General features: G+C 33.5%; 2 protein-coding genes across 3 annotated transcripts; one reads left to right on the forward strand and one right to left on the reverse strand.

The window, feature by feature from the left end:
• The first annotated feature begins 348 nt into the window (after positions 1-348).
• On the forward strand, positions 349-11942 carry LOC108211694 (uncharacterized). Of its 2 annotated transcripts, XM_017383363.2 has the most exons (4): positions 349-943; positions 2132-2491; positions 3883-4421; positions 11464-11942. In XM_017383363.2, exons 1-4 carry the CDS (start codon positions 349-351, stop codon positions 11470-11472), a joined length of 1503 nt encoding a protein of 500 aa, XP_017238852.1. In that variant the 3' UTR covers positions 11473-11942. The 2 variants fall into 2 exon arrangements, with proteins under 2 accessions (XP_017238852.1, XP_017238850.2); XM_017383361.2 differs by lacking the exon at positions 11464-11942 and having other exon boundaries at positions 3883-11382.
• A 3032-nt stretch (positions 11943-14974) lies between these two features.
• On the reverse strand, positions 14975-26996 carry LOC108210636 (disease resistance protein UNI). The gene is made up of 4 exons (XM_017382008.2): positions 25105-26996; positions 17607-18722; positions 16268-16669; positions 14975-16083 (listed from the first exon to the last, which is right to left on the reverse strand). The coding sequence occupies exons 1-4, from the start codon at positions 26713-26715 to the stop codon at positions 15103-15105; spliced, it is 4110 nt and encodes a 1369-aa protein (XP_017237497.1). The 5' UTR covers positions 26716-26996; the 3' UTR covers positions 14975-15102.
• Between the last annotated feature and the right edge of the window lie 426 nt (positions 26997-27422).

Raw genomic sequence — 27422 nt, forward strand, 5'->3', positions numbered from 1 at the left:
CAACAACTAAATCAATCAAAATGTCCCAAACTTATAAAATTTAGTGCTTAGCATGTGTCCATGAGCACACACTAGAGACACTAGACAAACCCTAAATAAGTCAAACTTATAATTTTTAGTGCTTAGCATATGCTCATGGACATAGAATAAATATATATATCAGATCAAAATCCAAACCTAACTTTAGTGCCAAAAAAAATATTAATGATAAATTTCTAAATACACAACAATAAATTGGGTTTCCCTCCCTTAATCGACAAAGTCCGTGGATCAAATAAGGGGTCGAAGAATATACATATTCAAGTAACTAGGTAATATTGTTGAAAATAGAATACATAGAGTGAAGTGATGGAGAGAGAGATTCTGTATAAGAATGCTCTTGACGGAATATTGAGTGCAAAATCGGAATTGCGGGAGAGAGCAAAGAGATTGAGCAAACACAACAGAACTATCCTTCACGTCGCATCCAAGGACGGAAGTATTAAACAAGTTCAATATATTCTCCAGGAGTTTGCAAAATACAATTTTTTGGGCAAATTAGATTCAAATGAAGAAACTGCACTTCATGTTGCTGCATCTTATGGCCACACTGAAGTGGTTAAGGGCCTCATTGATGCAGCCCGTTCTTTGCCGCTTACTTCAGCTGATGATGATCCAATTGCTGGCTTCAGAAAGTTTGTTAGGCAACCGAATAACAAGAAGAACACAGCTTTACACCTGGCAGTCAGCAATGGTAATGTGGATTGTGCTGAGCTATTAGTCAAGGCAGATCCCGATGATAGACATATCCAGAACGATGATGGTTATACTCCGATCTACCTGGCTGCCGAAATGGGGTACAACGAGACAGTTAAGATGTTCTGTAGAGTATGCACAACTCCAACTTTCCACGGTCCTGAAGGCACCACTGCTTTGCACGCTGCTATTAAGAAACTCTCTCAAGGTATGTGCCGTAATTAGTATATCTCTACTAACAATAACGTCCTGTTTAAAAACTAGGGGTTTGGGAGAAAATTAGAGATTTGACCATGTGAATCCGTTAATATTATTAGTGTTTGATAGTTAGCAGATTAAAATACTGATTTGGACTCGAAAAACTGATTTTCAAAAAAACTAATCGAAGGAGCTTTTTAGATTAGAGGATTGACATGTGTCACAGCTTCACATAAAACATCTAATGCAATACGCTAGTCAAAACATCTAATTCAATCCGGTAACAGCTAATAGCCAAACACAGCCAAGGTCTAACTATGGGTTTGTTTGGGAGTGTTGTTAAAAATTATTGTGCGGTCAGAAAAAGTGCTGATAAAAAAGTGATGTTGTAGAAATCAGATAACTGTTCGGTAAATTTTTTGATATTTGCTTATTTTGAGTTTAATATAAAAAAAGTAATTTTTTTGGTGAGGTTTGATAGTGAAATTCGTAACAGCTTCTTGCAAAAGCTGAAAACTGCTTATCCAAAAGCATGAGAGGACCTGTTTTTTCTAAAAGCAGCTTTTCAGCTAAAAGCTGCTATTTGAGAAAAGCTGCTTTTAGATTTACCAAACAAATTTTCACTTGCTTTTCAACAAAAAGCTGTTGTTGTCTGCAACAGCAACCCCAAACAGTACCTATGTGTGTACCATTATAAGATCTGGATTGCATAACTCATTTAGTATGAGGTTTCTGTATAAATAGATTTTTTATTATCATTACAAGTTATCCATATATTTCAGTTTGTGCTTTCTGAAAGCCTGTTTTATCTGTTTTTGAATTTTATATAAAGTTTTATAAGAATTTAGAATCTGTTTATTATGACAATTTTTCATTTATGATTAAAGTTTAAATGATATTCGAGAATATCAGACTGGATATACTTTAACAGTGTATGTTAGGTGACATGTTTAAATTTTTGATAAATGAATGCTAGATTGATCTTCACTCTGATAAGAGGGTGATTTGCAATCTGATGAGATAGATAGACGCTTATTTGTTAATTTACCTTATATGATTGATTGATGAAATAATTCAATTACACTTTTTGCTCACCAAGCTATCCCATATATATGGATCTCATTCAATTCATTTACTGTCAACCAAACTCCTATATCCTTACTGATATTAATCAACAGTTGTTACACTTCACCTGCAGCAAAAGAAGAAGATAGAGATGTAGTTAAGGCACTCATTGAAGCAGCAGTATCTTCATTTCCTTCGGTTACTGAACGTGAAGCTTTTCTTAGACAACCTGATAAGAAAAATATGGAGACTGCCTTACACCTGGCAGTGGTGGGAGAGCACTTGGACGTGGTTAACCTCATACTAGAGGCAGATTCCACATATCCACATGATGATAAGAATAGAAAATTAAAGACTCCAATCTACATAGCGGCGGAGCAGGGGTACACGAATATTGTCAAACGACTCTGTAAAACATCTGAATTTGGATACACAACCCTTGGTCCAAAAAATCAAACAGCTTTGCATGCTGCTATCTTAGGACGCGATGCAGGTATGTATTTATGGATGATGTGAATGTATATTCCTAAATCGATTCTATAGTAAGAGTAAAGAAGAAAGAAAATAATCTCATCAAATAATCAATCCTATTATTGACGGCCAGCCCCCATTATAGCAAAAACAACCTACAAAACTTTGTAAGTCCTTCTAGAGGCCACAACTGCTGACAAAATTTATATCTAAATGATAGTGAAGCAATTGAAATCTAGATCTAGGACAACTGAAAATCCTTTTTTTTTTTTTGGTCAGAACTGAAAATCCATCTTTTCAACAACCTCTAAGAAAAGGAAACAAATCAATCTACTTGTAAGATAAGAGCCATAAGACTGTAAAATATTATATCAAGAGTACTTCAAGCTCACCACCTGCAAATCCATATACCTTATAAATTTGAAGGAAAAACTGAGATTACATTACAATAATTTATTATGAATTACAAATTATAATTATAATAATTGCTTAAATAGGCACGTTTAAACGACTACGAAAACAGATTGCAACAAAAAAAATGATATAAAAAAAAGAAACTTACCCCTAAAACTTACCTAGAAATATAAATATGCTAACAAGTGGTTCACTAGTGCAAATCAATGATGTGAGGGAAAACTTAGTAATATAGACAGAACAGCAAAAACAAAACAAAACAAAAAAAAAAACCAAAATCAGTATGGTTGTTAAATTGGATCTCAAATAATGATGTGGTAGATTTTGAATGTTAAGAATTGAGGTCCTATATAAGTATAGCCATTAAACTCTGCCAGCTGAGAGAAAGTGCTGGTACCAGCCGTTAAAAAGCGTCGTTGCATTCAAAGTTTATTTCTAAACACATTTGTTGATGAGTTGATCTTACAGTGAAAAATTGATTGTTAAATATGTTGACAATTATTTGTCAAAGACTAGGAGAAACCACTTATTCATTGCCCCTACTGCTCATATTAAATAAGCTGGAATAATTTATATATGGTCATCTGTGGTATAGAACCATATTGAAAACAACTTTGGCACATCTATAATCCTATAAAGAAGTTCTTGGTTGGGCTTATCCAACAAAGCCTAATGTCAATTGGAGCTGACAATGTGGCTCTAATACTGGTGCCTTTAATATCCCAGTATAAAAATTTAAACATCCCAGCATAATATTTGATGTGTCAAACTGACAACTTCTTTGCCATCACAGTTTATATAAAAATGTGTTCAATGGTTGCTTATATTCTTAAACCTGGCCATCATTTTTTACAAAGCGCAACATTCTTGTTTCTTCGATGTGACGCTAAACATCCAAGTCCTGCTGTTGTTTAAGTCAAAATTTGCACTTTTTTACTAATTTACCCGTGTAAATTTCTGAAATAAAGTGCCTAATTGATGCTACTTACTCATCCTCAGATTGTGTAACATGTCTCTTGGAAAGGGCCCCACATCTTGTAACCTATGTTGACAATAGAGGGTGGACACCACTTCACTTTGCAGCATTTCACAAATTTGATTCAATACTTGATGATATAATAGACATGCAAAAATTTGTTGGGTACGAATCTCTGTATGGAGATAAGGCTCCGACACCACTTTGTGTTGCTGCCCAAGGAGGACATATTTCTACAGTGAAAAAACTTATGACATCCTTGCCATCTGTGTCATGTTCTGATGTTAACCATGATAGCCAAAATATATTGCATATTGCAGCGTCTAAAAGTGACAAGGAGATGGTACAATGCATTTTGAAGTGTTGTCCAAAAGACTATACTTCCAAGATTCTAAATCACAAGGATGTTCATGGAAATACACCCCTTCATGTGCTTATTGGCAAAGGTTGTTTCGTTTCAGAACTCATAAATCACAAGGATGTTGACACAATGGCAAGAAACAAGAAAAACTGGACTCCTTTAGACATGTTATATTCCCAAGGTGAAATCAAAATGGGGCAGGTATGTGCTAAAACAAATTTCTCATCATAGTAGCTGTAGTACTATTTCGTTGTCTATTCTTTTTAATTCTTGAAATGAGTGAAAATCGAACTCAAAGTCCACTTATCACTTGGACCTCATGAAAGTTTAATAGGCTGTTATGCTTAAAAATACAGTAGTTAGCGTGCAGAAGAAGCTGAATGAATATTTTAACTTTTAGGTAATAGTTCAATGGATAACAAATATATATGTTTCAGTATTGATTATAATTTTTTATGAAATGAGGAGATGCTTCATATTTAAAATTGTGACTATTTCTTACTAAAATGTACTGTATAAATCTAAAATTATAATTAGGTATCTAATAATACTCCGACTCTTTTCTATAGTTACTCCCTCCGTCCCACCAGGAAGTTTACGTGCACTGTTTGCACGCATTTTGAGGCTCTCGTAAAGTATAGTTTTATAATGTATTTTTTAGTTTTTATTTTTTTGAATTAAAGTTTAAACGTCAAACTTTTTTTGGAGATTTTTTTTAAAAATAAATATATAATATAAGTATACTTTATAGGAGCATTAAAATGCGTGCCAAAAAGTAACGTAAAGAACCTGGTGGGACGGAGGGAGTACAAATTAAGAAAGCAGTTCATGGTACCCAAGTTGTACATCCGCGGTGGAAGCTTTGGCGTAAATTTGGCATCAGAGGAAAATCGAAAATGCAGGAAAGTGATGTTCCAGACAATCAGCATTTAAAGTCTCAGCCTAAAAGTATCAAGTGGAAATCTAATATTGAAGAAAGTTTAGTGCCTCCAAGCACAAGGTCGAAAATAGATGCCAAGTTTAAGATAGCCAAGGAAGAGTGGATGAAAAAAGAGCTTGACCTTTATAGGCAGAGGACTAACACTCAAATTATTGTTACTGCACTTATAGCTACCGTTACATTTACCGTAGGATTTACATTACCGGGTGGCTACCATCAAAGTAACGAAGATGATGGAGGATTAGCGCTTCTTTCGAAAAAGACAGCCTTCTGTGCATTCATGATAACTGACGCGTTAGGTCTGGCACTATCGACATCTTCTCTATTTCTCTATTTCATTTCATCTATGTATGATGATCCCCGAAAAGTGTCAAAACTCAACACTGCATCAACAGTGCTGAACATATTTTCTATAATTGCTATGATGTTGACCTTTCTGACAGGCACATATGTCGTCCTATCCAAAACACCAGCCCTGGCCATTTCCGTTTGCGTCATAATTAGCTTATTCTTGTTGTCGAGTATTTTCAAGAGTATCGTTCGCAGGGAAGGATCATATCAATACAAATTTCGAGTCTTTTATCTCTTGTAATTCAGAAGTGTGGAGAAGAATTTGGTGGGTTTTATCTATCAACTAATTAATATAATAAATAAATAAATATAATAAATATGAGAGAAAACAACCCAAGAATTAGAGTTCTTCAATGGCTATCATGAATGTCTAATTTGTGTCTCTTGTTCGCTAAAAACAATCCTTCTAATATTTATAAAATCCTCTCCCAAGGTAGATTATAATGCCTACAATTATCCCTTAAAAGCCATTCCCATGGTCAATCAAAGTACAATTATAAACTATTAAGAACCAAGGATTTTAAGTCTCACAATTTTCATATCAATCTCCCGATCAAATACTCAAATTGTGTCCATCATATCATGTACTAGAATTATAACTCCTCTCCCGATTCGTTATAACTCCTACAGATTCAATTAAAAGTTAGCTACTCCTGTAATTGTATAAAGCGCTCAATGACAGATTAACAAATCAAGAGAAAACACAATCTAACTAAACAAACATAATAAGTCAAAGAATACTACCCAACTCTTGGATTAAGGAATTAGCTACTCATGATAAGATGAAACAAATATGTATTTATACCACAGATCAAGAGTGTAAGATTATAAGTACGAAGAATACAACTTGATGAAAGTGCTCGAAGTCCGGATGAATCCCTTCACTCCTTCTGCCAAAATCTCTCACAAGTGTTTCTCTCCCTTTTTTCTCTAAAAGGCTATCTCTATATTATTCTATTTGATACAAAGTTAGTTGTCTCTAATCTCTATCAAAACCCTAATATATATAAGAGTTTTCTTAATTTACAAGAAAATAAAATAATATCCTAAAGCGAGTTGGATTCTGATGCTGAAATTCGTAGGCTGCTGTTCAGGCCTGATTCTGGGCTGATCCAGTTAGATTTTGATATCTGGACCACCTTAAACTTGTAGAGAATTTCAATATCTTCGCGTGGGCTGTTAAATCGCCCAATTCTGACGCCCGGAACTCAAGTTATGGCCCAAACAAGATTTGCTTCGCTGGCTATCCATAAAGTCCGAATTTCCATCTGATTAAGCCCAAATAAGCTTGATTTAATCCAACTTTAGGAATATTTATTTTCCTGAAATTAAACACTTAAAATCAATTAGTAACATCCCGATTATTTACAAAATACTAAAATTATGGGAATAAAATCATATAAAAACATATATAAATATATGCTTTATCAAATATCCCCACACTTACTCTTTTGCACGTCCTCGGGCAAATAAAATAAATAACACTAACACCTAATAGATATATACCACTTCCGTAGGTGATCACGGTTGCATTTGGCATATGCAACAAGCCCTTTAAACCCCTAGGCAGCCCTAGTGGACGAGTAAGGTCTCGTGAGGGCCTATAGCGAATGTACCCACAAAATCCATCTAGCTCATGTAATAATAATATAGATGACCACAAGAACACAAGCATGGAGTGCAACTACATGAATGCAACTAATAAATGAATATGTATGGATCCCAATAATAATAGTATATTCCAAGTCAGTGATAACCATCAGAATATGCAACAAGTTTAGACACATCAAGCTCACACCGCAATAAAACCACTGAGTGAATACAAGTACAGATTGTGCGTGTGTGCTTAGCTTAACAACATGCTCTTCTCTGAATTAAGAACAAAGACACACCAGTTTCAACATGACAAGTCATGCGAGTTAATAGCTCCCAAGTTGAGTACTAGAATAAATCTTAAACACTTTGTTACTTAGAACTAGCTATCATTCAAGTTTACAAGGGATTTCCACGTCTTCTTTTTATTTCTATAATACTACTATATATAATTCTTTTTTTTTTCCACATGATCGGTCTAAGATTGGGACGCTCCTCAGGGTAAGTGAGTTACGACCACCAAAAGACTTCACAAGCTCATTTTTCTTTTCTTCTTTTTTTGTTTTTTTTTTCAAGTCAAGTAATTCTCCAGTAATCAAGGATAATGAAAAGTCACCAAGAAAATTATATTTCTAGTACAATTGCACTTAATACCAGCACAAATACATGGATCGTCCCTTTCATTTTCGACACCCATTGATCTCAAAGGAGTACTTGATACTTTATTTTCTACCTCTTTTTTTTTTTTTTGGAGAAAACATTTACACTCCACAATCACCTCGAACTCAAGCATTTACGTACTAAGCTCAAAAGAGAATAGTCAAAATTCTAATCATCAACAAGCGGCTACCCCTCAAGAAGCAAGTATATCTAAGTCTCAATTCGATATTTAAGAGCATAATAAGCTTGTGTCAATAAATAAGCTCTGCACTATTGACACTACGCATGTAACATCGCTAATATGTGATCATAGCAAGAATTAATCAAAAACAAGTCACATATAGTATTATCATAGGTTACTAACTTGGACTATTATATGGGATCATGCTATGTTATGCTATGCAATGAAACATGTTATGCAACTATATGAACTAATGTATGCAATGTATGAGTATTTATCCTAGCATGATATCATCATCTAACTATTTTACAAGGCTAGAATTATTTTTGATTTTTAAATTTATAATTTTGTTTGTCTTTTTTTTAATATTATAACATACTATTGAGAACACACACATCCCCACACTTAAATGAGTCAATGTCCTCAATGACACACTAATACTCCTCCTATAAATAAAAGAAAATTAAGAATACTCCCCTATGCATATGCATGAAGTGTCGTTTGAAAAATAAGCGAAGTGTGTTGCCTCTAAGTCGATGCACCACGGGCACCTTAACCATGCCCATGGTGCAAATCATTCTGCCCGGACTTCATAAACTGACCTTCTGGACCTCAAAATCCGATCTCCACCGTTCAGAATTTAGATAATGGAGTCAGGAAGATTCTGTCCAAAATTGAGGACGATCCGACCGTTGGAACTCCGGGAAACTAAAAAACAAGGCAGCTGATGTAACCAGAAAAATTGCTGCGAATTTTTTTATTTCAGCACCTGTAACAACCACTTCAAACAGAAACATCAAGGTAACTTGTGGGAGTGAATATGAATCATATTATACCTAATATAATAATCATGGGTTGCCTCCCAAGAAGCGCTTGTTTATTGTCATTAGCTTGACTTATTAATACAAGTAGCAAAACTAATGTGGTGAAAAAGCAAATAAATGCACATACCTACGAATCTTTATTACAATCATAATGTGCAAATAAACCTTTAATTCATTAAATTTTAAGAAAAAATTTATGAACCTCACATGCTCAAGAGACCTGAAAGAATCAAAGTAGCTAGAAAAGTCGTCAGAATAATCATCATAAATATGACTCATAAACTCCTCCCAAATTGGATCCTTATACTCCAAATCAAAATCATCAAGTATCACATTCTTCTCAAGTATAATTGGACACTCATCAATTTTTATCTCATCTACCAATTCGTTGAGCACAACATTATCTTCTAAATTTGATAGATTTTCAGCTACATCCAATTTATCACTTTCAAGCAAGGGACAATTGTCATCTAAACAAGTAGATTCATCAGACACTAAATTTTCATCAGTTGCTAGATAAGTATCATGACAAAGTGGGAAATCGACACAAGGAGGAATCCTAAAACAACCATTATGCATCACAAGTTGAACGTCCATAATAAACGTATTTCTTTTAGCATTCTCCTCGTACCAACTTATCGAATCTTGACATATTATATCAATCTTATTAGCAACCTCAAATTTTGGTTGATCAATATGTGCAAAAAGTCCCATAGACATTAAAGAAGAATTGTAATGAATTAAGCTTCTATCAACATCATAACATGGATAAGGATCATAAAATTGATTTTCAGATGCATATGAAAAATCAGTGTTAGGTGGGTATGGAGGATAATATGAGTTGCAACAATCAAACGATTTCACCTGATACGCATTAAAATTCTGAAAAGAATTATAATCTTGATATCGTTCTTGATCATTGTTGAAATTCTGAGCGTTATTCCAACCAAAATTGTAATCCATGACGTCTCTTTAGCTCGCACTCTTTTTGTATCTACCTCAAAGAACCTGTAGACACACCAAAAACAACAAAAGAAGGAAAAATAATAATATACAACAATAAAATCTAAACCACAAGAAACAATTAACCTAAAATCAGTATTGCTGCCTTCCCCGGCAGCGGCGCCAATTTGTTGTCGAGTATTTTCAAGAGTATCGTTCGCAGGGAAGGACTGATATCAATACAAATTTCGAGTCTTTTATCTCTTGTAATTCAGAAGTGTGGAGAAGAATTTGGTGGGTTTTATCTATCAACTAATTAATATAATAAATAAATAAATATAATAAATATGAGAGAAAACAACCCAAGAATTAGAGTTCTTCAATGGCTATCATGAATGTCTAATTTGTGTCTCTTGTTCGCTAAAAACAATCCTTCTAATATTTATAAAATCCTCTCCCAAGGTAGATTATAATGCCTACAATTATCCCTTAAAAGCCATTCCCATGGTCAATCAAAGTACAATTATAAACTATTAAGAACCAAGGATTTTAAGTCTCACAATTTTCATATCAATCTCCCGATCAAATACTCAAATTGTGTCCATCATATCATGTACTAGAATTATAACTCCTCTCCCGATTCGTTATAACTCCTACAGATTCAATTAAAAGTTAGCTACTCCTGTAATTGTATAAAGCGCTCAATGACAGATTAACAAATCAAGAGAAAACACAATCTAACTAAACAAACATAATAAGTCAAAGAATACTACCCAACTCTTGGATTAAGGAATTAGCTACTCATGATAAGATGAAACAAATATGTATTTATACCACAGATCAAGAGTGTAAGATTATAAGTACGAAGAATACAACTTGATGAAAGTGCTCGAAGTCCGGATGAATCCCTTCACTCCTTCTGCCAAAATCTCTCACAAGTGTTTCTCTCCCTTTTTTCTCTAAAAGGCTATCTCTATATTATTCTATTTGATACAAAGTTAGTTGTCTCTAATCTCTATCAAAACCCTAATATATATAAGAGTTTTCTTAATTTACAAGAAAATAAAATAATATCCTAAAGCGAGTTGGATTCTGATGCTGAAATTCGTAGGCTGCTGTTCAGGCCTGATTCTGGGCTGATCCAGTTAGATTTTGATATCTGGACCACCTTAAACTTGTAGAGAATTTCAATATCTTCGCGTGGGCTGTTAAATCGCCCAATTCTGACGCCCGGAACTCAAGTTATGGCCCAAACAAGATTTGCTTCGCTGGCTATCCATAAAGTCCGAATTTCCATCTGATTAAGCCCAAATAAGCTTGATTTAATCCAACTTTAGGAATATTTATTTTCCTGAAATTAAACACTTAAAATCAATTAGTAACATCCCGATTATTTACAAAATACTAAAATTATGGGAATAAAATCATATAAAAACATATATAAATATATGCTCTATCAATTCTTTCTTCTCGTAATAATTTTATCTGGCCAGATGGCATATGATCATAAGGATCGCAAAAGAGAAAGGATTGAAGTGTATGTCAATTCTTATTTCCTACTGTTTGATGTATTCTCAATTTCAAGACAATGTATCGTTGATAACATTTTAAGAGACATGGCCATTTGTAATTTATTTGTGAACAGATGAGGTGTTTTCTTTTTTCCATGTAGCTTAACCCTTCAAACTGCTTATTTTGCTTTTGAATTGAGTTGACTGTCAAGAATGAATCTCACAATTTTTTTCCTAGCAGGTATACTAGTGATAAATGTTACCATTGCACATTTGAGAATTCCAAACAAACTAAATTGCATATTCTGGAGTTCATAAGTCCGGTTTATGTACCATTACTCCCATATAGCTGTTGCATACTTGCAGATTGGTGAACCCAAAGAGCACCCTTGTTCGGTTAACTCCGTTACCAGTAGTCTGACAGCAAGCAGAACCCAAGTCTATTCACCTTATTGCTCAAGCAAAAGTGTGGCCACCATTTCAGAAATCAGAGTCTAACAACAGCAAGCCGCTCACTGTTTATGAATGTGTACCAGTAACACAGAGTAGCTAAGAAGAGATATATTTACACAAATACATTAAGTGTGTTATTCGAGGAGTGTTGGATGATGAACATTCATCTTTGTGTCTGTAACCTCTTGCTTAGAATTGATGAAGATTTGGATATCGATTCTCCCAACTTTCTGGTCACTCACAACTGTCTCTTGCAGAGACTGCTCTTCTTCAACTCTGCCTGCTTCTTTGTCCGGTTTTTTATTACTAGAACTCGATGCTCCAGCAGTATCATTGCAATTCCTTCCTGCTCTACGCTTCAATTAAAACAGATACCAACCCTGTGGTTGTTATCAAGGAAGTAAAATTTCTAGTTGGGGACACCCAACCAACCTGAAAGTATATACGACTGAAACTTTTCAGTTTTGACAAATTTTCAAAACCAATTGTTGAGAGTCGAGAAACAGTCGAGAAATTTTGAGTGAGGGGACTAAGGAGTGTTAAAATATAGCATAAAGTCCAGTTGGACATTTCGGTAATATCTTAAAATTTTAGATGGACCAGTTCTCAACAGATATCGAGTAGTGACCACTGAGAGCACACAGCACAGTTATCAACTTGTAGCACTTCTGAAGCATGAATAAGGGAATGACAGTTTGCAATGTGATGAAAACTTTTGAGGTTCGGCATGTCGACAAGAATAATTGACGCAGCTGAAAAAGTGTAACAGTCTTCCTCTCCATGCCAGAAGCTTCCTTGCCCCTTAAAGCGTCCATATTTTTTCCGATGAAGCACAGCTTGGTATTTCTGGTTCTCGGAGCTGATGTAGACTTTCAAAAGTGGATATTTCAAAAAGAAAAAGAAAAAAGTGAGCTGGTCAATCTCCACGGAGAGTATAAATGTTTTGGGGTTCGGCAAATCTTTAAGAACAAGATACGAGAGCTGAAAGAGTGTGATAACTTTTTGATTGGTGTCAGAAGTTCCTTTATCCCTTGAATCCTCAACAATGATTTCCAACATTTCGCAGTTTGATGTTCGTGATAAAAATGCAACACAGCCAAACGCTTGCGCGAATGTTAGATGCCAATGCTCCAATTGTGGATCTCATATACAAATTTCTTATTTGAATAATGTATATTTACATAAACATATGTATTTGTATAATATAATTATCGAAAATGAAGAGTTTAATTTAAATAAAAAATTTTAAATGATATGTATAAAGTTGAAAATTCAATCTATGAAATCAGCAATTACTCGAAAAATAAAATATTAGAAGATGGCACAAATAGAAGATAACATAAACATATGTATTTGGATAATATAATTAATGAAAATGAAGAGTTTAATTTAAGTAAGAAATTTAAAATAATATGTATAAATTTGAAAATTCAATCTATAAAATCAGCAATTACTCGAAAAATAAAATATTTGAAGATAGCACAAATAAAATATAACATAAAATGTATCAAAATAAAAAGGAATACAAATGATAATTAGGTAAGTGGCCGACAAGGTATTGAATGCTCCGTCTAACTCATGCTGTCATGTCATTCTGTAACGCTGTAACGCTTTTTGTGAACGTAGCATTACTCTTTATCAATGATATCTGAGGAGACAAAGGACGTAAAGTCGAGCCTCGTGTACCCTGGTATGTGCTGCTTTCCTAATCAAAAGATGTCCGACAAGAACAGTAAAATGTTCGAGGGCTCTTTGGATAAAAAAGAAAAGAACACGTGGATAAAATAAAATCCTGAAAAGTGTTGGAATGATGTCATTTTCTAAATAAAATGCGTAAATTATTATGAAGTTGTGTTCAATATAATAAAATTATAAAATTCCTATTAAGGATTTTATGAAATTATTTATATATTATGTATATTTTTCAAATAAAAAAGCTTAACATTTAAATTTAGTATAGTACTTCTTTTGTATCGAGTCAGGACCTGATTCCGGCACAATTCAAAATGAATTCATTCGCGTCGACTCTCATTCCATTTCATCCATTCCCGATTATCATTCTCATCCGCCATTTGAACATCGTCAAATAGCATCACTTAATTTTTAATTTTTTCTATTTTGAATAAGATATAACACACGGGAGCTCTTAATCCATCGACTCATATGCACGTTCTCGCAGGGACTGATAGGGGATCGTTTCTTACGTATATTTTTTAGGAGCACTTTCCAGTTTCTTCTCGTCAAAGCAGACAAATGAAGAATATCAACTCACTTTGATATCCAAGAAAACAAATGACAGATGTTGTAAAATGCTTTGACACTATACGACTCTCTTTTTAAACAGACTTGTTACTTGTACAACTTGGTTATTATTCAGAAAGCAGGATATAAGTCCCTAAAATTTAAAAAAAAAAAAAAGGGGCACGAGAGCAAATTCAATAGGCTATATATCTAATTGTCTATTAATAATATAAAATAGTGAGTCCTAACGTCAGAAATCAATTTTTAGTGTCAAATTCCAATAGCGATCCATATTTTTGTTCCTTATTATTATTTTAATAATAAATCTGAGGGAAAGAAGGAGGAAGAAAAATATAAAGGAAAAATGAGGGATATAAATTTTTTATTCATAAATATTAAATAAGTAATGATTTGAGATTGCCTAAAAATAAGTAATGATTTGAAAATTTAAGTACGTGCTAGTGAGTGGATTTAAGTAAAAACTAGGATAGTGTTGGAGTAAATTATTTTTTTTATACATTATCTAAATATTATTCCCTCCGTCTCATAATTCTTGGCTTGTTTGACTTTTTATGATCAAATTGACCGAACTTTGACTACAAATTACATGTAATTCTCTTGTAATTTTAAAAACATGAAATATGCATAATAAAGTATGTAAAGTATATTTTTTAATGATATAATTTTTATGGTATGTAAAGTATATTTTTTAATGATATAATTTTTATGATTGTTCTTAATTATATTATATATGCAATTTGTGGTCAAAGTTTGGTCAATTTGACCATCAAAAGTCAAACAAGTCAAGAATTATGACATCAAAAGTCAAATAAGGCAAGAATTATGAGACGTAGAGAGTATGAGTTTAGGAGTACATTTAAGTAACCTATTAGACTATCTCAAAACTTAAAATTTGTTTTTCCTTTTAAAAACAGAAAAACAGTTTTTAAGGAAAAGATGTGATGTTTGACTAGTTTTAGAAAACCGTATACACAATGCATGTAATCATAAAATAGTTTTTCAGAAAATAAGAAAATTTTGTTTCTGAAAATAGTAAATAATGACAAACAGCACCTAAAAGATTTAATATAATGAAACAGTTGCTCTGTAATGTAATCAAGAGAGAACAATTTACAAGTTGGAAATTACAGTGTCTTCTAAGTTCTAATAGTTAAAGCACATTGTTTTAGAAGGCCCAAGGAGACGACCATGGGAACGAAAGGAAAGCCGCTTGAAGAGGCTGATCTTCAGCGCTGTCACATCTTTTCCGATATTGTCTTACAAAGTCGTTGAGATCTGTAACTTCTTTTGGTTTGTGCCACTCAGAATTAACAGTAACCTTAAAACCTGTCCTCAACGGAGTGAAATTCTCTACATGGGGGCACCTAGACAGTCTGAAATTACTTAATTTAGGCATAAAAAATGTGTGCCTTGCAATGAGACCGAAACTTTTGAGGTTTGGCAAGTCTGTAAGGACAACTTCTGAGAGTCCAGAGAGTCTGATGATCCTGTCATCTGCGTTTAAGGTTTCAGTTCCCCTTGCATCCTCAACAATAGATTCTAACAATCTGCAATCATAAACATGTAAAGATTGGAGTTGTCTGAGACTTTTCGAGACAGGGCAGGTGAAGAGAGTAGTGAACAGCCCACATTTAACAACTTCCAGTCGTTCTAAGGCGGGCATGTAGAACTCAAAATGAGCACTGCTGAAGAAACTTTTGAGTTTTGGCAAGTCTTTAAGAACAATTGATTTCATTCTAAAGAGTGTAATTGCCTCCTTATTCGTTCCAGATGGTTCATCACCCCTTACATCCTCCACAATTTCTTCTAATAAACAACAACTTGATATTTCTAATTCTTGTAGTTGATGTAAATTTCCAAGCACTGAGAAGGTGAAAAGAATAGAGCATCCAGATTCAAAAACTTTAAGCACCTTCAAGTTCCAGAACATCATAAATTTCAGCTCCTCAGACCAGGACTGTCTCAGTGCCAAACTTTCCATATAATGTAAACAAAGTTGCCAAGTATATGGAAGTTGTATTTCGCTATCACAACTTATATCCAAGTACTTAAGTTCACAAGTGGAATCATATTTTCCCAACTCTATCTCCTCCAAGTTAATTTTCACATCATGGAGTATAAGATCCACCAACTTTGGAAACTTAACCTACAAAAACCAATGCCATGGATTATGACAATTTGACTCTCTAACAAAGGTTCTGAACATGTTTGCATGATTGGTAGCTAGAACAATATTGGTAACTACAGTATTTAATTTGAAGAATATATTTATGATGAGAGGGATCCTCATCAGAACGTAATGTTCTATTAGAAAGTAAAAAAGAACTAACCTCCTGGTATAAACAAAATATGCTCAGTTCTTGCAAAAACTTTAGCTTTAGGTGCGTCAACTCATTGAAACTAATGACTTCGTCAGAGGGTTGTTCACCTTGCCCAATTATCACTGTCATCTTCTTGCAGTACATAACTTCCAATTTCTTAAGGCGCTCAAGACCTTTGGCAACAGAAGGTAGGAACACGTTCTCCAGACCATCACAATCATCTACTTTTAGACGTTCAAGACTACTTAGGCTACTCAACATGAAATGTGGAATCACAACATCCAGTTCATGGCACCTTGTTATTTCGAGGCTCTTTAATGGCCAAGACTCACTACGGTAATGCTCCCCCCAAATATCACTTATTTCTTTCAAACCACTGAGCTCCAACTCTTTCAAACAAGGGAATGCAACCTGTGTAACATATACCTACCGAATTACAAACTAATTCCAGGTATAAATATTTATAAACGGTCTTAATTTCTAATGTGTGCCAAAGGGCACACAATAACATTAAAATTTGATGAGTTTGCTGGATTTTTATTGGTAGAACAATGCATGGGGTCCATATATATTTATGATTAGAAAATCAATAAAAATGCATCAAATTCATAGGAGTTAGCACTTTATTGGATGCTATTGGGCACATATTAGAAAATTCAATAAATAAATATCAATCCATGCACATATATTTATTTGATATTATGAACTATCACACTTACTGGATATTTGACACTTAAATGAACATATACTTATTGGATATATGTTACGGTTTTCCATTATTTGATGAACGTGGCAACATAAACTATATATTCTAAATGGAAAATATCCCGTTGGCGTTGGAGTTCAATAATAATTTCTGATTTAAAGTTTAACAATACTATCATAATAAAGTAATTTAAAAATCTGTTATTTTCTTATTGATATATTAATATCAATTTTTTAAAAAAAGATATATTTTGTAGTTTAGATTATATATTTTAAAATAATAATACAAATTCTAAATTTTGTATATGTTGTCTACATTTCTAGCACCAAGTTAGATATTAAGATTGAAATGAACTCTGACAACTGAAATTTGAGTGTTATCATTTTAATACTGCTGTATATACTACCATATATATGTGATATACTACCGCATAAGTTGCACATTAAATTTAGTTTTTAGTTACGTAGGTAAATGTTATTTATGAAATGAACATAATATAACAATCTTTAAATGATAGGAAAATCTGATGATGGAAATAAGTTTTCAAATCTAAAGCTTTCAAAGCTAAATTTATAATATCCTTAGTATAAGAGCCAGATTTATTTCAAGTGCTGAAAAAATATATAAACATCAAAAACATACCATCCCATTAAACAGAGTTTGAGATTGAGATGAGCGGTTGGTAGCATCGTCCAGGGGTGACAATAAACTTGAATGTTCACGGTAGAAGCTTGTGAGCCTGTGCATATGTGATAATTTCAATGATTTAAGTTTGGGAAAGCTTAGGATTTCTCCTTCACCACTTGTACCTTCATTCATAACGATTACTTCCATCAGACCACAATCAAATACAGAGAGGTGTTGCAGTTGCTTCAGACGCTTTGCGACAGAGTGACTCAGGAGGTATTTCATTGCAGAACACCTCGAAATTACCAAAATAGATAGTTTAGAAAATGATGTCTGCTCCTGAGCAACCGACTGGATCTCAAACTGTGGTATCCTTGCTGCTAGATGCTCCATGGTTTTGCAACCATCAATGTATAGGTTTTTTAAGTCTTTGAATACTTCTCCCTCACCATTCCAGATATTACTAATGTCAACATTGGTTTCCCTTAATATCACTTCTTCAGCTCGTCCTATCAGATCGTGGAAACCTTCAAAATTATCTATGCCCGTCAACTCAACCAATTTAGTCAGTGAAACTTTTGAAGCTGGTCTATATTTATTCTCGCCTCGCCCCCCCACACGTATATCGTAATCAACTAAACTAGAAAATATAGTTGTGTCTTGAGCAGGCTCAAAAGAATCCCAAAATATCTTCAAACTTGTCAGACAACTCAAACTACTAATCTCCTTCAAACTGGGCATTAAACAGGGCATTAAACGCCGCCTTGAATCATCCCAATATTCTAATGGATATTCTAGATACAATTCTTTGAGACGGGGTAGACGGGATATGGTTCCTTGGCCCATCTGAAATTTGTTACTTTTTCGGATTTCAAGCTTTCGAAGAAGTTTCAGGTTCGGTAGTTCCAGAAATGTTGGGTGATTACGGTCCCAAATGCATAGTGTTTCCAGCCTTGTTGGGTAAAATGTAGAATTTGTATTCGTCAGGTCACAATCATCTAAGTAAAGAGTCTGAAGTTGGACTAAGAATTTAAGAGAAAACCGTGGCTGCACCAAAATTCCAATGAGCACCAGAAATTTGAGATTCTCAAACTTGCTGCCTGTGAATGTCGGAATACCAATTTGTTGCCCCTGAAATTTTAAAACAAGTTGTTATCATTTAATTTACTATTTTTTCTGTGTCTCGGAATATTAATAATTATTGTTTAATTAAGAGGTGAATTTTTATAAATTTCAATTTCATTAAAAATAACCACCCACAAATTTTTTTTCTAAATAATAGTTATTATATGTCCTTTTTATTATTATATTTCTTTCACTTTTAGCTCACTTCTAAATAAAATATCAAAATAATGATGTTTTAATACCAACATCACAGTATCTCCCTATATGATATGTATCTAATATAAATTATATGAAATTTGTTGAACCATAATATTTTACTATAATGATTGGCTATATATTAAAAATAGTATGTTACTCCCTCTTTCTCATTTAATTGTATACGTTTCTTTTCAACTGCTCGACACGCATTTCAATGCTCTTATAAAATATAGTTCCGTAACTTATTTTTGAGATTTTCTTTTTCTGAATAAAAATATAACATCCAAACTTTAATTCAGAAAAAGAAAATTATAAAAATAAATTACACAACTACACTTTACAGGAGCATTAAAGTCCGAGTCGCGTCCGAGTCGCGTCCCCGTCCCCCAATGTATACTATTCAGGGGGATGGAGGGAGTATTATTATTTCAAATTTTTACAATAAAATCTAGAGTTTTATTATGATAATATATAATATAATGAGGCCAAAAATTGGGTTAGCAATAATTTTAAACTAGTAAAATGTGTGGTTGAAGTGTAGAATTTTTTACATATTCTGTTAAGTTTTTATTTATATAATTTATCCAATTTTAACTAGGAAGTTTTTAGGACAGGAGATACTCCTATATTTCAAATTTACACTACATATCTATATTATATTATTATAAGTATATATTCAAAAGTTTTTTGGTTAATCTGTTGTCTAGTCGATCACTTAAATTAATCGATAACAACCGTTAGAATAAAATACTAATAAAGTATAAGGTTCAAATCCCGTCAACAAAATATTAAAATAAATTTTTTAATTAATCATACGTGAGAAAATTATTAACTATAAAAAATTACCGATACTACGCACGGGTTATAGACTATCATTATTAAAACTTAAAATTTGGTCATTGATTTGTATTTCGGTGCAATCTATTATAACCGTTAGATAACTTAAATTAAATTGATGAAAATTATTATATTGAATTTTCTATATCATAATAAAGATTTAAGATTCAAATACAGTCATCAATATATCAATATATTAGTATAAATTACTAATTTAAACACATATAAGAAACTTATTAGCTATTATACGCACATCATTATAAACTACTCCCTCTGTCCCATTTAATTGTATACGTTTCTTTTTAACTGCTCGACACGCATTTCAATGCTCTTATAAAATAGAGTTCCGTAACTTATTTTTGAGATTTTCTTTTTCTGTATAAAAATATAACATTCAAACTTTAATTCATAAAAGAAAAATTTTAAAAATAGATTGCACAACTACACTTTGCAGGAGCATTAAAGTCCGTGCCGCGTCCCCGTCCCCCAATGTATACAACTCAGGGGGACGGAGGGAGTAGTATATTTTTTTATATTTAACTCAAAATATATTAATTAAAAAGTAAATACTTTAGTGCTAAAATTAAGTGTGAGAATGCGGTGAACTTTGATTAAAATTAAATTAATAGATAAGGAGCCCCTGGCTTGTCTTACAATCTCCATTTAACATTCATCTCCTTGTTTTAGAACACCAAACCTCAAAGCTCTTCTAAACACATTCTGTGAGAAGTTCAGGGCAGTTTTGTACAATTATAGTGATATACTCCTTGGGTGTATAATGTATAATGTATTTACAAACAAATAAATACATCTTCCACAGACACGGCTAGTGTAATTGGGTGGCGGGTCAAAAATCTATATATAACTAAAAATACAACTAAAAAGACATGCATTTAGAAACAAATAACAAAAACATAAATTTTCAAAACCAAATCAGGTACTTAAGAACCCTATGCAAACCCCCAATTGTAAACCCCAATTATACATGCAGTTAATACCTAAATAATTGAACCACTGTTTATGGCAAAAAAAAAACCCCTGTTAAGCATGCAGTCAACTAAAATCCCAGTTAACACCATAATTTTGTAATTAAAGAAGGTACCTGAAAAAGTCCCAAATATCAGCTTAAGAACCCTAATGCAAACCCAATCGCTTAAGAACCCATCGCCCTAATTAACAGCTGAAGAAGCGTAGCTTTCCCAATTAATGCCTCCTTTTTTTTTTTTAATTCTACCCAATAATGTCTTGAAACCCCTTTCCACAACCCGGCCCACTTTACAACCCATTGCTGGAGATCCCTAATTGAAATCTTAATTGCTTCAGAAGTGAGTGACAGTGAGTCTCCTAAGCCTGAGAAAGTTGAGAGAGAGATGTGCGGGAGAGGGTGCGAGAAAGGGTGCTTTGAGAGAGAGGGGTTCGAAAAAGGGCAGAGTGAGTTGAGAGATTGAGAGCTGTACTTTTATTTAACCCGCCACAATGAAAATATTTGTACATTGCCTGTAACCCGCCCTCGGAGCATCTCCGATAGTTTCTTTAACACGTTCTTAAATATAATATAAAATATTAGAGCATCTCCAAGAGACTCTTCATTTAGGCTTCTAACTTGAGATTTGAAGAGGGAGAGGAAAAATGTTGCTCCAAGAGACTCTTAAGAGCAACTCCAAGGAGCTCTCTAAACAAGCTCCTAAGTCTAAAATTTAGGAGCAAATCAAAATTTAGTGCTCCAATGGGCTCCTAGATGCTCTTTAAAAATTTAGGAGTCTACTCTCTCTCCTTTCTTTTAAAGAGCATCTAGTAGCTCCTAACTCAATATTATATTATTTTCCTTTCAATCTTCTCTCTCTTTTAGTTAACTTTTTCCTCTCATTTATATAAAATAAATATAAAATGTGAATAAGGAGCCAAATATAAAGAGTAGCATTGGATTTCTCATGTTTTTCGGTGTATTAACTTACTAAGAGTCACATTTTATATTATTGTTTAGGGAATGATTTAGGAGTACCGTTGGAGATGCTCTAAGTGCCTCTTAAATCACTAAGAGCCTCTTGTTTCTATCTCCTCTCTCCTCAAAGTTAAGAGCCACCACATGGCTCCCAACTTATTTTTTCACAATAAAAAAAATCATTCCCTTCAATTCACCTCCATCTTTCCCTTTCTTTTGTTAGAGTGGAGCCCAATATATGAATAAAATATGAAATAGAGAAGAGATGTAGAGAGTATTGTTGGAGTTTACACTCTTAACTTTGTCCTAAATTACTAAGAGCCACATTTTTTATATTATATTTAGGAGCCAACAAGGAGGCTCTTGGAGATGCTCTTAGACTCCTAGTTTAATACTTTTTCCGTCCCACCAGGTTCTTTACAGTTTCCTTTTTGAACGTCCCACCCAATTCTTTACATTATAAAACTTTCCCAAAATAGTTAATGGGTCCCACCACTTTATCACTTTTTCTTCCTTTTCACGCTACTTTTACTCCACTATCTCTTTTTTATATATTAAAAATCAATGGGTCCCATCACTTCACCCATTTTTCTTCCTCTTTTCCACTACTTTATACATATTTCTTAACTTCCGTGCCCAAACTCAATGTAAACAATTGGGTGGAACGAAAGGAGTATAAATTTAAGAGTCTAACTCTAACAATATTCTTTATATTTGATCTTAAGTTAATATTTTATTCTTGTTTGGACTTGTATATGACATTAACTCAAATGTAATTGGAGAGAATGGATATTTTATTGTAAAAAATAAGTTAAGAGCTTTGTAGTGGCTCTTAACTTTGAGGAGAGATGAGAGAGAAAAAAAGGCTCTTAGTGATTTGAAGAGCCACTAAGAGTCTCTTGGAGCAAAATTTTCTTTTTCCCTCTTCAAATTTCAATTTAAGAGTTCATTTAAGAGTCTCTTGGACATGCTCTTGATAATTTATGTCCCGCCTATTTTTATTGAATTTGGCTACATTTTTCACATAAGAAACATTTTCACGGAATTTAGCGTAGTGATATATATCAGATTTTATATATGGTGACATTTATTGATATTATTATAATGATAAAAAAACAGTATAGTCATCCATTTTGATCAATTTTAAAGCATGTAAAGTTAAACTAACACTCGTGACACTGAAAAAAATGTTGTTCAATCTCATGTATGGTGTATGGTGCAGTGAAAACACATTGTCTTTTCATATTTCTAAGAAAAAAGCTGACTTTCTAAAAAGATAATATTATTATATATAATTATTAATATACAACCAATGATATAAATACATCAATGTTATTTTTAATTATTCCATATTATCATTTTAAACATAATATCGTATATCTATACTATCGATTTATACTGTACAATACTATGTACTTATTATTATTATTATTATTATTATTATCATCATCATCATCATCATCATCATTATTGTTATTATTTTTATTATTATCATCATTATTGTTATTATTATTATTCTATTAAAACTGATATTAATAATTTTATTGGTCGGTCGAGTTTTATCAACCGGTCGGTATTGGTATTAATCTACGGGTCTCTTTATATATATATATGTATATGGGTAGCACTCCATAGCATACCCTCTTATATGGAGTTACGTAGCACACCATTACAAATATATACATAAATATATATATCTATTATATTTTTTATGGAATATAATTACAAATTATGATTATTAAATCGAAAACAGAGTTATACAATTTTTTTATTCTAAAAATCATCTAAAATTATGCAATATCTCAACATGATTCCATAACAGAATAATAATCGTCTAGAATTATTCTGTTGTAGAATCAATTTCGAAAATAAATTTTTTTCCTTAAACTTTAAGTGTTAAATTACTAAAAGTAGATATATGTTATAGTATTCTAAATCACGTTTTATATGTATTCTATAATAGAATTTATAATAAAACTGATGATTTATAATGATGTACAATGTAACTCCATATAAGGAGTACCTCCCTGGAATGTTGGCATATATATATATAACGTGTTTTAATAAAAAAAATTTATTATCAATTAAACCAAAATATTTGTAAATTCGGTCAGTATAATCGGTTTGTATTTTAATTAAATTTAAAATATAGACGATAAAATTACAAATGTTATAAATCACCTATGCATGGCACGGGTTATAAGCTAGTACTATACTATTGAAGCCGAAACATTGAAAGTCTGGTTAGGCAGTACTTGCCAAAATACAGGCATATCTATATAACCAATTATTTTTCTAACTAAAATATATTATATTCTTTATATTTTCTAACTAAAAAATCTCAATCTTCTAAAATATCATCGAGCAATATAGTAATTACCTTTTTAACTAAAACACATTATCTTTTTTAGATTTTTTAACTAAAAAAACTGATCTTCCACAGTTAACACGAGCAACATATATATATAAAACATCATATTCTTATATATAATTAATATTAAATAATCGGTGTTATTTTTCAACCAAAATATATTATCATTTTCTTTAAATACTCTATTGGTCTCACTTTAGAAGTAATATTATAAATGTGTGTGTGTGTATTATAATTATAATACTATTAAAAGTCGAAACATGAAAAGTTCAGTTGTTCGATCAGTTTGATGAGCCGGTCGGTATTCGACTTACGGACTTCCTTAATTTATAACATGTTACAATATATTTTTTTATCATCTACTGAACCAAAACATTAAAAATTAGGTTAGTATGATAGGTCGGTATTTCGTATTTGAGTTTACACGTCTCTTTAACTTATGATATGTTATATACTATATTATAATTAATAATTATAAAATAATAAAAGGCTGATTTGTTGGTTTATATCTGGGTTTATAGGTCTATGCTGCACTATACTAGAGCTGTAATTCGAGTCGGGTTGCTCGTGAGCTCGCCTCGCTCGAACTCGTTTAATTGGGCTCGGCTCGACTCGACTCGACTCGTTAAACGAGCCGAATTCGGGCAAATATTCCGGCTCGTTTAATCAAGCGAGCTGGCTCGACTCGACTCGTGAATATAAACTCCCCGAGTTCGGATAGAGATTTAGACTCGATTAAGTGTAAATTATGCGAGCTGACTCGCTCGACTCGTTAAAACCAGCTCATTTAGCTAAACGAGCCGACTCGACTCGATTCATGAAGTTAAACGAGTCGAGTTCGGATAGTGATTTAGGCTCAATTAGTTAAACAAGCTGGCTCGACTCGACTCGATTAAACTTGACTCGAATTAGACTCGGCTCGAAACTCGGCCGGCTCAGCTTCAATTACAGCCTAACTATACTACTAAAGCCCAAATATTAAAAGTTTGGTCGTTTAACATACAGAATTAGGGTATAAAAACGAAAAAAACATGGTATACCTGTATTAACAAGGTATGCAGGTCTGGGCACACCAGCCTATCAGGTAATTGATCGTCATCCTTGTCCACATCCAAATGTATTAATCGCCACCTGCTATGATCAGCAGCAGCATCAGCGAACAGGGAGCCACATCTTGCCCGTAAGAATGCATAGTCCGTGACAGCCACAGACACTGCTACGTCCCTAAAAATGTCTCTCAGCTTGAGATGTTCATTGTCAGCTTTATGCGACAATGAGGATGACTTGAGAATATCAATCATGGCTAGTATTCTTGTTATTCCACCCGGTACATGCTGTGACCCAGCAGCAAGCAGGATGAGCCTCTTCTTCGAAATGTGGGCACCTCTACTAGAAAATAGAGAACAAACCAACAGAAATTTCTTTACGTCTTGGTCGTGGTTATCCACACTCAATTTTAAAGAAGCAAATACATCTCCACTTATTCCGGGAACACTTGCAATATTAGTTTGAAATGTATTAAGTGTATCCGTCCATACATGGTGACTCGCGGATCTCAGTTGTCTAGCAACAGCACGTATGACGAGTGGTAAACCAGCACATTTTTTACACACTTCCTCAGCCAATTTTTTGTCGTTGAGGTTTTCTATGTCAGCTGCACCAACTGTTTTTTCGAACAGATCCCAAGATTCAGGACCTGTCAAGGCTGTTATCTCGACAACTCGCTTGCAATCATTATCTAAGCATGCAGATCTCTCTCGACATATAAAGAGGATCTTATAACCCTTCCAACTTTTGGCATCTGCAAGACTCGTCCCAATGATATCCTCTAGACGAATCTTTCTCCATACGTCATCTAATACAATGAGAGTCTTACCCCCTTTCTTCAGACTGCTTCTTAATTGATTAGCTCTCAGCATAGCATCGTCTTTTAATTCAAGACGGCAATTTAGATGTCCTGCAATCTGTTGTTGTAAATTGATCACATCCAACGGATTTTGACTGCGCACATCTGCTTGGGTGACCTTGTTAAAGACCCCTTGCGCCATGGCTTCTATCCAAAGTCGTTTCATCATCGTAGTTTTGCCTACTCCTGCCATTCCATGGATGCCAACAATCACCGGACCATCTTTATCGACTAGAATATTCCAGAGCTCCTCATATGCATCTTTTAAAGAAGGATATATCGGCAATATACTCTCAGTATTTGGCTCATTTTGCATACGTGGACGATGTGCAATTTCATTATCTTGGAACCCTCTTCCCCTGGCGACCAATTCAGCTGCGTTGCTCTTCTTCACAACGGCCTCCTTACCAAGCTGAAAACGGGCTACGGGATTAGGAATTGGAAGACACGGGATGCATTTCCATGAAACTGAAATCTGGTTGGCCTTGTTCCGGATTTCATCAACATTTCCCTGCCATTCCAGTACGCTATCATAGATTGTTCTACCGCTATCAGTTTCTTCATTAACTCTAACAGACACCCTCTCCGCCTCAGCATTAAGTTTCTTCATCTCGGATTCGAAATCATTAACTAGAGCCTTGTAACGAAATGTATACCGCAGACCACGGTACATTGCTTCAACTGTAGCACTGGATAAACTGCTCACAATATTCCCCAATAATGGAATGTCCGATAGACCAGCCATGATTGTTCGTTGTTTTTTCAACTCTTTTCTTTTAAATTGTAAAAATAAAACAAAGATGCAGATCGAATTGCTGAGTCTGCAATAAATGAATAAAAAGGTGGAAAGAGCAGGGCAAGTGAAAGCCGGAACACTGCTAGGAACAAGTAAGTAGATGGGAAAAAAGAGAGAGTGGATTGATGAATTAGCTGCAGGTATGGCATCTAATATATAGTACTAGAGCTGTTAAAATTCAAACTCATCCAACTATAATAATCTTTACATATATACTTAACACACTGGAGAGCTTAATTAATTACAAGTCAATGGATGCTTAGCATTAAGGTACAATACTTGCATAACTAGTAAATAAATGTAGTGTAATTCAGAACGAGCAATTATGCAAAGAGGGTACTCGTCATGCATTGCCTCAACACATGACGTAATTCATCTCCTAATCCTGAGATCCTGCTATTACTGTTCATCAATGAATGCTGAGTTGTAGACTGTATTTTATTATATGGTATTTCTAGGGCACACGCTAACAACTATTTTTTACTAACGTGGGAGATTCTATGCATCGAGAGAGGTCATCATTATTAATGAGATTGGAGCCAATAGAAATCCGCCACCTTAACTAAAAAGTGGTTGTGCCCATGGGCACATACTAAAAAATTAGATTATTACTCCCTCCATCCCATTTTAAGTGTCCACTTTGCAAATTTCACACA

This window comes from Daucus carota, chromosome 3 (genome assembly GCF_001625215.2).
Source record: "Daucus carota subsp. sativus chromosome 3, DH1 v3.0, whole genome shotgun sequence".
Taxonomy (NCBI): Eukaryota; Viridiplantae; Streptophyta; class Magnoliopsida; order Apiales; family Apiaceae; genus Daucus; species Daucus carota.